The sequence below is a fragment of the Cavia porcellus genome, unplaced genomic scaffold (genome assembly GCF_034190915.1).
Source record: "Cavia porcellus strain 051 isolate PalLab524CR breed Dunkin Hartley unplaced genomic scaffold, mCavPor4.1 scaffold_31, whole genome shotgun sequence".
In the NCBI taxonomy this organism is placed as follows: domain Eukaryota; kingdom Metazoa; phylum Chordata; class Mammalia; order Rodentia; family Caviidae; genus Cavia; species Cavia porcellus.
Genome location: NW_026947514.1, coordinates 33159522 through 33172260, shown reverse-complemented (window position 1 = coordinate 33172260; position 12739 = coordinate 33159522). Strand labels below are relative to the sequence as shown.

General features: G+C 41.4%; 1 protein-coding gene across 2 annotated transcripts in view; it reads left to right on the top strand.

Moving 5' to 3' along the window:
- Positions 1-10033, top strand: part of Rad51b (RAD51 paralog B) — a 569590-nt gene extending 559557 nt beyond the window's left edge. For both annotated transcript variants that reach the window (XM_063241557.1, XM_003472290.5), the window contains one exon: positions 7772-10033. In XM_063241557.1, coding sequence (XP_063097627.1) covers positions 7772-7798 — 27 coding nt within the window. In that variant the 3' untranslated portion in view covers positions 7799-10033. The remainder of the gene's footprint in view (positions 1-7771) is intronic.
- Positions 10034-12739: the final 2706 nt, after the last annotated feature.

The following is a 12739-nucleotide window of genomic DNA, read 5'->3' as shown; positions in this document are numbered from 1 at the left end:
ATGAACAAAATTCATTGGGTTGCATCCCTGATTTTCCTTGCTAAGATCCTGATTTTGACAGCGAAGATGAAATTGTTTAGAGAAAACAGAAACTGGAAATACAACACACTGATAGAGGTTAAAAAACAAACGAACAAAAAACTGCAAGGAAGGACTAATAGAGACAGTTGGAAAACAAAGGGAAAATATAATTTACTAAAGGAAACTGACCTAGAGCAGTGTGTCCGGGAAAAGAAAAAATTCAGGAAAATCTCTTATGACCCAAGTTCCCCAAGCAGTAGATAAAAATGGCTGGGAATCCTCACCTAGCTAATTTCTAAATTGTTTTCCTGTCCCACTCCCTCAGGTACAGGACCCTTCTGCTGTCATCAGCAGAGCCATTGAGTTACAAACCTCCTGTTAGCACTCTCTGTGCCCTTATTATGTGCTTCACAAATTCTGGAGAAGAAATAGGAGTCTTACTGCCCAGAATAATGAGGACTCCCCTTTTATTGAAGAGAACCTTTGAGTTTCCATTCCAGCTTTGCTGTGATCTTGAGAAAATCTCTGGAAGATTTTGAAGATTTTGTCTGCTTGAGAACTGACAATGCTGATTAAAGCATTCGAAACCCAGACTGCAACCCATCAGTGGGTCATGAAATCAAATTGATGAGTCACAACCAGCATTTAGGAAGAAAGAGAGGGAAGAAGGGGGAATAGAAAATTCTGATTATGTCATGAAATGCATAATTGTGTATATGTGATTTTGTATGACTGTGTATGTATATGCCCATGAAGACTTTGCATAGAGGATGGCAGTGATGGTGTTTTCCTAGATTGCAGTAACTTGGACTGCTTGGGTGATCTCTTACCACTTCAGTTTATCTGATTCTCCTGGGAGGTGATATCCTTACCATTTACTTACCTCAGCACAGGTGTACCCTGATCTTGCATAAAAGCTTATTTTTCCCTGTTCTTATCAGATGACTTGAGTCGAAAGACACCTGTATAATTCCTCAGGTTTAAACCAAAGAAATCCTTGCTCCCTGAGTGGTAAACTTAGAAAGGTAGCAGCAGTCTAGGCCAAGCAGTGTTCCTGCTGTGAAGGGTTCTGGGGCATGACAGCTCCAGGTTGGTGTGGAATGGCAGCTGGAGCTCTGAGTGCCATCTGCAGCCCACATATGAGCAGCACACAGATGGGGGCATGGTGGTGGGGTGCATCATGAGGCCCTTTGCTACCACCTAAGAAAGATCAGCCACCACTTACAGCTTGACATCAGGCTCTGATGGAACCAAGTTGGAGTGGTGGGAAAGGACACAGGCTGGGGGGGGGGGGGACCGGGGTCAGTCAGTGAACGTGGGAATGATCCTCAGTGCTGCCTTTTACGCCCCGCCCCCCCCACCACAGGCCCCAGGAAACCTCCTAGCCCACCGACCAGGAGGTTTTCTAATACCTGCCGCTATCAGAGTGCACAAGCAGAGGAGGGAATAGAAAGTGAGGGAAAATGCCATTGACTGGCTCCCCAGGCCATTCCCTCACCAGTTCTCAAGGATTAAGATGCTGAGAACAGACAGCAACTAGGGGTCTGATACCCTTCTTCCCCTTTGTTCCCTGGGATAGGAGGGACAATGGAGCGGCCGGCTGGAAAGACCTGCTGCTTGGAGATTTCTCAGGCCATTTTTTTTTTTGTCCTTCTTGAAGGAGTCGGACTGTGCTATTGTTGTAGTTAAATAGAAAGTAGAACTATACTTCTTTTGCAAAAAAAAGAAAGATAAGGAAAGGAAAAAAAGAAGAAAAAGTAAAAGAAAGGAAACCCACTCTCCAGGCATCTTCAGGAGGCCTCAGGCTATTAACATGGTAATACTACCCGTTTACATCTTTGTCTGTCTGCTTTTGTATGAGACCCTGGGCTCTCTTGGCTAAAGTATTAGACCCTGAAAATACTTGGTCCCTAAAGTGATAGAGCCTCACAGCAGCCTCCAGCTCCTGAAGGCCTGGCATCTAAGAGAAGGCCAAGGGAGATTCGGCCCTTTGTGTGACTGGAATGGGAAGGGTGGGAGTTGATCAGGAGCCATGAATCCATTTTTCCTTTTACCCCGCAAGGAAGGCCCAGATACCTAACAAATGGAAAAACTCCAAGAACAGATTGGCCCCAAGTGAGGCCAAGGGGTGCTGGGATGTGATAGCAAGAGAAAAGCAGAAGAGTTGACTTTGCAAATCAGCTTTAATGGTGTAGGCCCCAAAGCACTTGGCTGCAGAAAGGAACGGGGATGGATTCTAGTGAACTCCAAGCCAACCCACTTCTGCTCTGCTCCTGTTCTTTGTTTCTTTAGCAGACCCAAATGTGCCATCCAGACCGCAACTTGGACTGTGACACTGAAAGCAATCAGACGGCACTGCTAAGGTTGCAGGAGGCCTCTGGGAAGCCAGGCCCAGGCCTTGCTAGAGCCACCCAGTATTCTTGGGGTCTGTAGAATCACTGCCTATGAACCAGTGAAATCGCTCCCAAGGAAGAGGCTGGCCCTGAGAATGGAGTGGTTGGATCAACAGGACCCACTCTTTTCACTCCGACACCTGTAATTCTTTCCTCAGGAATGTAGGGAACACTTGGGAAAACAGAAAGCCAAATTGTTTTGAGCAGGACAAATGACAGCAGGTTGATTTCCCCATGAGACAAAAATGTGTTTCCTATATTTGTTTCTACCTACAGAATCAGGATCTGGTATGACTGCTTAAGCTGGGATTCTGGTGCTGTCCTCTGCTAGCTCAGATATAAATGAATAGCGTAAACCTTTGGAGTGGGCTGGGAAACCTGAGAGGAGCCCAAGGCTCCCTGACACTTGTTCAGAGATGATGCTGGACAAAAACTAACTTAACTTCCTCTTTCTTCAACTAGTTTGTGTAGGAAACTCAGGAAAAAAAAAACAGAAAACAATGATTTTTTTTTTAAGAACTTGAAAGCTATGTCTTTTTTTTTTTTTTTTGCTTTGACTTTACAATCAAGAATAGTTTGTTTGATCACCTTTTGAATCATCAGGAAAGGCATTAATCTCTTCTACTTGTTCCCTTGTCACAAACTTGGGTTAAATCCTTCTACCCCATTTTCTTAGTCACCTAGCCAACTGGATGATTTATGAAAAATTCTTTCCCCCCAAATACAACTATCTGAGCTCATTTCAATTTGAATCGGTAGCCCATCTAAATATTTTCTGCCTGGTGGACTCAAAGTGACCCAGAAGGTTCTCAATCCATTTCCAACCTGGTATGGAAGTATCTGCACACTCAGTACCACCCACACACCTGGCACAGCCTAGCATTCTTGTGGGAGTCTGGGCAGATAGCCCTGCGGTTCAGTGGCACAGTACAAACTCCTCCTGGAGGTCATGGAGAAGAGAACAGAGCCTGCCTGTTGTATTGTCCTGAGCCTGCTGGGTACCACTGCAGCCTCAGAAGACTCATTTGGGCCTGTTGGTATGGGGTTTCCCATGGGGAAATGAGGAAGGATTCCATCTGCCCAGTGTTCTTCTCCTCTTTTGACATTAACTTTACATCTTCTTCCTCTGTGACATCTTCCTTTGCCTTGTTTACTTATTTTGTTATCTAGTTTGTTTGTGAAATGCTGGCAAACACTCTACTACTGAGCTATATCCCTACCCTTATAATATCATTGATATAGACAGTATAGAAAATCATATAGCATGAGTTTTACAAGACTCTACTACCTAAAATTAACAGATATTTGAAACTTTGGCCCATTGTTCTCAGATTTTTTTTTTTTTTTAATACAGCACTAAAACTTGACAAAACTCAGTACTCAATTTGCTCCTTTCCCTAGTCTAGGCCTTCCCTTGCTCCACATTCCTTTACAGAAGTTCCATAAATTTGGCACATTTCTTTCTTCTCCTTATAAAAGAATCCATATATGATTTGTTTTGAGTACATTCTAAAATTTGTATATATGGCTTATCACACACATAATTTTATAACTTGCCTTTGTCATTTAACATGTTTTTATGCTATGTCTCTGTGGGTACACACTGATCAGTTTGTGTTTTGTTTTGTTTTGTTTTACTTCAGGTATCCATACCCATTGTATGACTGTATCGTGCATCTATTCCCCTACTCCCCTACTTATGGGGATTTTGGTTATTTGTAACAATGAATTTCTTTATATATGTCTCTTGGTTGGCCTGCATGAGAGTTTCTCTAGAGAGATATCACAAATTAAATGATTTGAGGGTATGTACATTTTCATCTTTAGTATACATGCCCAAATTTCTCTCCAAAGAAATTTACTGATGTATACTCCCTCTGGAGGTAGTGGACTAATTTCTGTGCAGCCATGTTACCATGTTTCCTTGGTTGATCTTCTTATGCATTCTTTATAGATGCCTCTTTTGTATCTGCCTTTTTTTTTTGCTTGTTTTGTTTTTTTTTGTTTTTGTTTTTTATTTTTTGTACTTTAAATTGAACTCACAACCTCATGCTTGCCAGGCAGGCATCATGCTGCTGAGCTATATCCCTAGCCCTGTATCTCCCTTTGCAGTGTAAGCGTGCCATCTATGCTGGACAGATCTTCCGCATAGTGTGTGAGCTTTATGTGTATACTTAGATGATTACTGGTAAAAATTGTTTTACTGCTCCGAAAGGTAACTGTATATATACATCCCAATGTACTTTTAGTCTCATCTATCACCTTCATCTTCAGATAAAAAAACAGAGTCCCAAAAAAGCTGAAGAGAGGCTCAGTGCCTCAGAGTTGAGTTTGTAGCCCTTTACAAGTAGATAAGGTAGGTCTAAGATTTTAGAAAATCAGAAATGGATTTGGGCCGCCTCTTCTTTTATGGCAGCCACTGTAGCCACTTATTTATACGCAGATTTCATGGGCCTTATTGACATAGTCCAGGCCCATTCTGAATATTGAATCCTGAAATTCTAACATAAACTAGATCAGTCACACTGAAATAATGATCCTTCCAGAAATTCCCTGAGTGTAGTTGGGTTATAAGTTTGAGTATTTATAACCACTCCCTGCGCTAAAGTGGTATCCAAGATAAAAGTTTCCTGCTTCCTCACACAGCAATGTGGAGTACTAAAGTTCAGAGCTGGTATTGCAATTTGGCTCTGCATGTCTATCCCAGGATCCAGGGTTTTGACTTGTTGCTCTGTCACAGTCTGAATGGCTTACATCATGTCCTCTATCCAGGTAGCAAGAGTTGTGTTGAGACAGAGAACAATGGGAGAAAAATCATCCCTCTTCCTGTAAGGACAGTAACCAAAAGTTACACATTTGAGATTTCTGCTTATATTGTGGAGCAAATATGTAAATATATTTCAAGGTTAGCTACGACATATATTAATCTGAGTGGCCGGGTACCCATATAAATTTGGGGGGCTCTATAACCATGAGAAAAAGGGGGAAATGAATATTCAGTGACAAAGCTTTTTCAGAGGAGCCTAGCTTCACATATTACTTCCATATATATACATATATGGCTGGGCCTGTTGCATAATAGAATTATATCTTGAAATGCAACATAAATATTGAGTTTGTTAAAAATGCTATCAACCCTCTTTGGTTTCAGACTAGAGCAAAGAAGGATAGGATATCACAGCCAGCTATTCCCCCCAAAATCTTGTCCCCTCACCCTGCCCAAAATAGAATTTCCTTCAAGTGGGAACTTTTAGTGTGTTTTGCTGTTTGTAGTATTTAAGAACAAAACTTGAATGAGTGCTGTTAGCACACAGCAGAATATAGACCTGGGTCCAAAGTCATAGACTGAACACATGTTTTCCAAAATGTTTTTTCCTGCTTGCATTAAAAAAAAAAAAAAAAGAAGAAGAAGAAGAAGAAGAACAAAATTTCAGTTGAAATAAAGTTATAGAGAAAAACTTTATTCCAAAACCTGGACTATATTCCTAGAACCTGCAAGTCATTGGCAGAGTTAAGATTTGCATTTGTGAAAATGCTCAGGTAATAATACCAAGAGATGTTAAATCAATTCAGGTTGTTGGTTTTCTCCGAGACTTTCTTCCAAAAGGACTTAAGGTTCTTTCCAGAATATGATTTAAGTTCTATGTCAGTGAGCTCAGTTCAGTAAGAATTTGTTAAGCATCTATTGTTTGTAAAAGCATGGTGCTCAGGGCTCAGGGGATATAAAACTGGGAGGGGAAAAAAGTCCCTTCATTTAAATAGCTCAATATCTAGTTAGGAAAGATATAGTTAAGTAAGTTCAGTCACAGCAATGTGTGACACCTGTTGTGGATTTCAAACAGTTGGACTTGGACAGATAAGGGAGATCAGCTCCTCCAACTAGAATGACTGAGTACGTGGGACTGGAACTGGATTCGGCTTCTGACTACGGGCAAAAACTACATTCCATTGTCTCTTGACAGAGGCCAGTTTCTTTTCCTGCCCAAGGATAGATTCGGGGACACTGGGGAATGCTGATTAGTTCCATCACCAATGCTGATGAGTGATGAATTTGAATCATGCTGACTAATGTGTTCTAAATGGATGGACTCAACAATAAAGGGAACATTCGGAGTCAAGAGTTCAGGTCCCAAATCCACCATGTGCTGAAGTGTAAATCAGTCCTCCTCTTAGTGCTCACTCCTTTTTTTAAGTCCAATAAGTCACCTTGGATACTAAGTGCTTTACAGACCTCAAGGTAAATGAATTGCTGTTAACAACAACTGGGACAGGCTTGTGCAACCTTGAGTTATTCATGGTACACACAGAATCAGAACACCCATCACAGGCTGCTCACTACCCATGTGACATTGCCGTTTCCTCATACACGCCATGAGAACTGACAAACGGTGACCTGCATTCACAAAAACTGACAAATAGAAGAGCTTTTGAAAAATCTTTCTATCTACCTACTGGGGCGTCTTGTCTTTCAACAACAAATGTCTCCACAGAACTAAGAGCTTACACTGCACACACAGCTCTTTCTCTCTTTTGACACCTCCTCAGCTAGACTGCCTGAGAACCTGGCCTTCTATGTCCAGATGTTTACTGAATTCTGAAGGCCCCCCCAAAGGGCCCAAGTTCTTTTGTTGCTCTCCAAATCATTTCCCACAGAGACTGACCGATGTCCTGAAGGAGCCCTTCAATGGAGAGGATAAATGAAAGCCGATGAAGACATGACCCCCTGAGGCTCACCCACAGCCACTCTAACAAAGAGGCTGAGGGGTAACCTTGTAAGGAGTGTTTTGGTCAGCAGCGTCCCTATGAGAGGCCAAGTCTCCCCCACAGGGCTGCTTTCAATGGCTATCATCATAGTGGAAGTACTAGGCATTTGCTGAGGGCTGTGGTGTGCTAGGTATAGCACAAAACATCTAAATCATGGTCCCCGCCTTTGTGAGGGCTTTCTGGCTACAGATGGCAGCTGGCTTTCTCTGGGGAAACTTGGGGGTTGTAGAGTAAGCCAAAGAGGGACTCCTGTGTCCCTCAATGACCTTTTCCCACCCAGCCCAGATAGACTTCCCGTTGTCTGTAATCAGCTTCAGTCAGGCCAGTGCTGCAGGACCTTAGCCCGAGCCTATACTGAGTTTCTGGGTGTCTGTAGTGTGCAAGGCAGTTGGTTCTGTGGGTGATAGGTATGGGGAGGAGCTGCAACTGTGGGGAAATTTCATTTAGATTGTTGGTGAGAAGTTAATGCATTTTATGATCTCTCTCTCTCTCTCTCTGTCTCTCTCTCTCTCTGTCTCTCTCTCCCCCCTCCCCCTCTCCACCTCTCCTCCTCTCCCCTTCCCCCTCTTCCCCTCTCCCCTTTTCCTTCTTAGGCAAACAGAGGCCATAGGATACTGTGACCTTTGTCTACAGCTGATGGGGCCATGATTTGTGAAATGAAACAGGACCATGCAGCTTGGAAGAAGGAAACGGAAGCAAACATAATGGGGATTAATTAGTTGATTACTGTTGAGATGGTAACAGATTTGCTCCCTAGACCATTGAGCCAGCGATTTCAGACCTAGCAGGGAAGGTGAAGATGAAGAAGCCTTTGTTCAGATCTCTAGATGTATAGGGCTGAGGGCTTTGCTGCCATGGGATGTCAACAGCCATAATAATAATAATTTGCACTTATATAGCACCTTTCAACTGGGAACCTCAAAGCGGTTTAACCACATTAATTAATTAAAGTCCACAATCCCCCTGGGGAGAGGAGGAGGATGACTAACAAGATTTGTAATTACAGGAGGGAACATTTCCGAATAAAGTATTGTCCACCAAATAAAAAGAGTAGGTGTAAAGGAATTGGGAGACTCCAAAGAGCAACTGATTCAAAAGCAAAATCACTGAATGATGGGGGATATTGGGGGCAGGGACGGGTGTGGGGGACTGTTCTTGTGTCAGAGGGAGGTCGATGGCCTCAGAATTCACTGACAGGTTCAGATCCAGCAGAGAAGCCGTGCATGTATGATATTATTGGCATTTGGAAGGTTATTAGTGGCATAAATATTGGAGTGGAAATTCCCATTTTCCTGGTGTATTGTATGTAGCCTTGCAAAACAAAGTGAAATTCATGCAGTATTAAATAAAGGATGAAAGATTTCTTTAGATTTAAAGCCCAAAAGCAATAGGATGTGTGCTTCATCCTCAAGACGTACACTAAAAAAGGACTAACACATAAGTAGCTATGACACAAAGCAGAATAAAATAAAATAACAGAATAGATGTGCCTCGAAGCCCCACACTGCAAGGGCAGGAGGAGGAGCATCTCATTGGCCTGGAGCCAACCAGGGAAAATATTCCTGGTGCAGCAGGTGTAGGGGGCATCAGAGAAAAAGAAAGACTTGTGTAGGCCCCGAACTGGCAGGGACAGCAAGTACATGAGACTAAGGCCACATGTCCCCTCTGATGGAGGTATATTTTGAGAACTTATGGTCTTCCGTAGAATATATATGTGAAAAACCATACTGAGTTTTGCAACTGATTAAATGTACATTTCCCGTGAACTCTCATGAATTGAGTCAAACATGAAAGTATTTGAGAAGTTATTGATGGGGTTCAGGGCATGCTATCCCAAATGTGGGAAAACAGCAAAAGCAAAAGTCAGTATCTCCTTCTCCTCTCTCCTTAAGCAGGTCATAAAACCTAGCTGTCCTTCCCTTGAAGAGGGTCATAAAGCCTTCATTCCCGAGGTGCCCTCCCTATACCCAGAGGAAAGGAATGTCCTTATCTCTGAAGACACAGGGAGGCAGAAAGGAATATGAACAACCCCTCCATTTATTACCATGAGATCATACCCATTTATCTTCCAGTCACACTTCTACAGGACTGTCCAGTCTTCATCAAATTTGTGCATAAAAATGCACAGCCTGCACTGTTTCTTTGAGTTGTCATTTATGAAGGCTTCTGTGTCACATAAAACTTATGTCAAATAAATGTACATGCTTTTTTCTTATTAACCTTTTATTATAAAGGCCCTACCCATGATCTTTGTAATGGGTGAGGTGAAGATAATACATGTTTCCCCTACAGTTTCTGGTGCCCCATATGGGATGGCTGAGACACCCTAGTCACTCTGGAGCCTGCAGATAAGATCCTGGGACACCTGGCAAAAGCCCAGGGAATAAATTCTTAGCAAGGTCAACTGTCTTCTTGAACCAAGTTCTAGAGAACTCACTCTAGAGAAGAAGATAAAAATTTCCCCTGTCTTTTCCTTTCCAAATTTAGGAAAGAAACACGTGTTTAGGTTGTAATTCTCGGGCTAAACTTGGCTTTAAGGATAGCTCCTCTTTCCTTGTTTGTCTCCTTTTACGTTTAAAATTTGGCTTGTCTTTCCATCTGTTGGGACATACATCTTATGAATTTGCACGTGTAGGCAGACAGGTTCAGACTTCAGATCCCAAGCAGGTGGCTGAATAGAAATTGGCTTGCACCCATTAGTGGTTAATGTACCTACTGGCACCAGCTCTTGAGTCTGTGTTTTTCTTTGGTCGTCTTTGGGAGTACTGCGATTCTTTGACTAGATGCAAGTCAATTAGTGCCTTTAGTTTAAGAGAAGAAAACTGTAAATAAATGCATATGTTTGGTTCCTGTTAGCCTATGTTTTGTTTTGTAATAAGGTGTGAGTCTTGAACCTTGTGATTGGAGAGGAGAAGATAACTACTTTCCCCTACATTGGGAAAGAAATTGTTTAATTGCTATAACTCAGTTTGGTTTCTTCTCACCTTCACTGTACATAAGAAAAAACCTAAAAGGTTCACATATTAAAATGGGTTACTCAAAAGTATCATAGTAAGAGGAATACATATCCTGATCCCACATGTCAAAGTTTGTTTTCCTCTCTGAGACTGGTTAACCTCAGGAAACTTTAAGGCAGTACTCTACCCCTACTCCTGTGGGTGACAAACCCACTCAGTCCTCTCTACCTTTGAGCCCCATATGCAGGCCATCAGCACAGTCCTGATGCTAAGATAGCCCTCAGCACCACTTTGCATGTGGAGCACCTGCTGGTGCCTAGCATGTGATGTGTACCATCCTTGCTGATCCCAACAGCAATCTCGTGAGGCGAGTCTACATAATGGCCCTTCTTTTCTTTTCTTTTTTTTTTTTTTTTATTTAAAGAGAGAAGAAGAAAAAAAGAAAGGACATAAAAAAACAATGCAGTAAAAGGGTACAAAAATACAATATTTCTAGAAAAAAATATATGCAGTATGAAATCACCAGTTAACAGGCTACACATTATCTTCCCAGAAACAGTTGTCCATATCACTAAATTAAAGCATATAAAGTGAACATTCATACAGTGAAATTGGAGACAGTTCCATTCAATGATCCAACAAAAGCTCAGTTATATGGTTTTCCATCCTACACACTCGAACATACCTGCGGTTATATCCCTTAGTCCACCTTACTTTCCTCTCTTTTTTACAGTAACAATTAGACTTTTAGGGTTTTATTACTCTCACAGTTCTTATTACTTTTTTGAAGAGAATAAAAACAAATGTGACTAAGCAAAACAGAGTCAGTTAAACAGAAGAGTGGGCATAGCACGTGATGCAAAAATAGAATACCACGTGATCAAAAGTGGTTACCATTGTGCCTCTTGCTATTTTTAAATTGAGTTGTCTATATCATCAAGTATAATAGAATTGATCAAAACAATACAGAACAAAACCAACAAAATCTACACTGAGAACCTTACAGGACTTCAAAAAAAAAAAAAAGGATGATAGTCAATCCATATTGGGCATCATAGTATAACTTATTGCCTTCAAAGTGATTGCTTATACCCTCAAACTTGATACTATCAAACAAAATAGAATATATAATAATCAGACAGAACAAGATGGGGAGAGCAATACTGGGGTTCAAGTCAGGTTAATAGGACAACAAAAAAGTTACTGTAATATGTCCCGTTTTAATTTAGTTTTCCCTTAATTAAAAAAATGAGAAAAAATAGATTAATTTAAAAATAGGGGGAAGATTGAGATAAGAGAGGACATTGTAATAGAACAACACAGGGCAGAACCGAGCAATTCAAGCATCATTGTGTTTTACCGCCAGATAATCTAACATAATAGTAGTCACCATAGTGCCTCTTTCCTTAAATTGAGTGTAACTTCGCGTGCTATAATATCAAGCGTATCTAGACAGTGTGAAGCCTTTCAAGAGAATGCAAGAATTACAGGGTATTTAGAACCTGCTAATAGAAAACAAACAATGGTTTCTATATTATCTCTTTGCCTATAAAGAGTTTTATTTATACTATAGCATATAGTGAAATATAGTAAGATACAACATGTTAAAACCAGTGGAAACAGTTGTACTGCAGCTTGATGGGACTTCAAAACAAGATGATATTAAATCAGCACTAGCTTTTATGTTGTGTTGCTTTCTTCAAAATAACTATTCATGCTATCATAGATACTAAAATCGAACAACCTAGGTTAAAACCATTGCGGATAATGAGTGAAAATATATGGCTTCAAACCAATATGATTAGGAATCATGATTACCACATACTTCTGTGTATTCTTATCATTTCTTACAAGGAAACTATTCGGTATTTATACATGTGAGTTTGATTTATTTCACTTATGAGTATGGTCTCAAGCTGCGTCCATTTATTTATAAATGTCTCAATGCGGTCATTCTTTATAGCTGAGTAGTACTCCATTGTATAAAAATACCACAACTTTTTTATCCATTCTTCAGTTGATGGACACTTAGGTTGTTTCCAAGATCTGGCTATTACAAATTATGCTGCTATAACATAATGGCCCTTCTTACAGTGAGGAACTGAGGAAAAAGGGGTTTGTTGTTGGAAGGTGTTGTAGTCAGGGGTTGTACACAGAGAACTATTAGGATCAAGACATGGAGTTTATAATATTATTTTTATAATAGTCACCAAGAGTTAACACAAGAAAATGTAGGAAATCTATCCGTAACACCAAAGACATAGAATATTTAGTCAAGGGCCTAAATCCCACAGCAATGTCCCGCATGAATCCAGGTAAAAACCCAGAGCTCATGACAATGCCTCCCACAAGTCCAACTGGAGGTCCAGAGCCCACAAGAAGGACTCAGGCCAGTCTCTTTTACGGATCCGTGCCAGGAAGGCCCAAGGGTCAGCGGTGGAAGCCAGAAAGTCTATGCCAGCAGGGTGAAGGAGCTGTGCTAGTGGGATGAGGTTTCTACGCTGGAGCCGAGAAGTCACAGTCAAAACAAAGACGAGGACTATCCTGAAAGGCCATCCTCACAGCCATCCTCAGCGACACGGAGGCCCCGAGCTCCTCCGATGA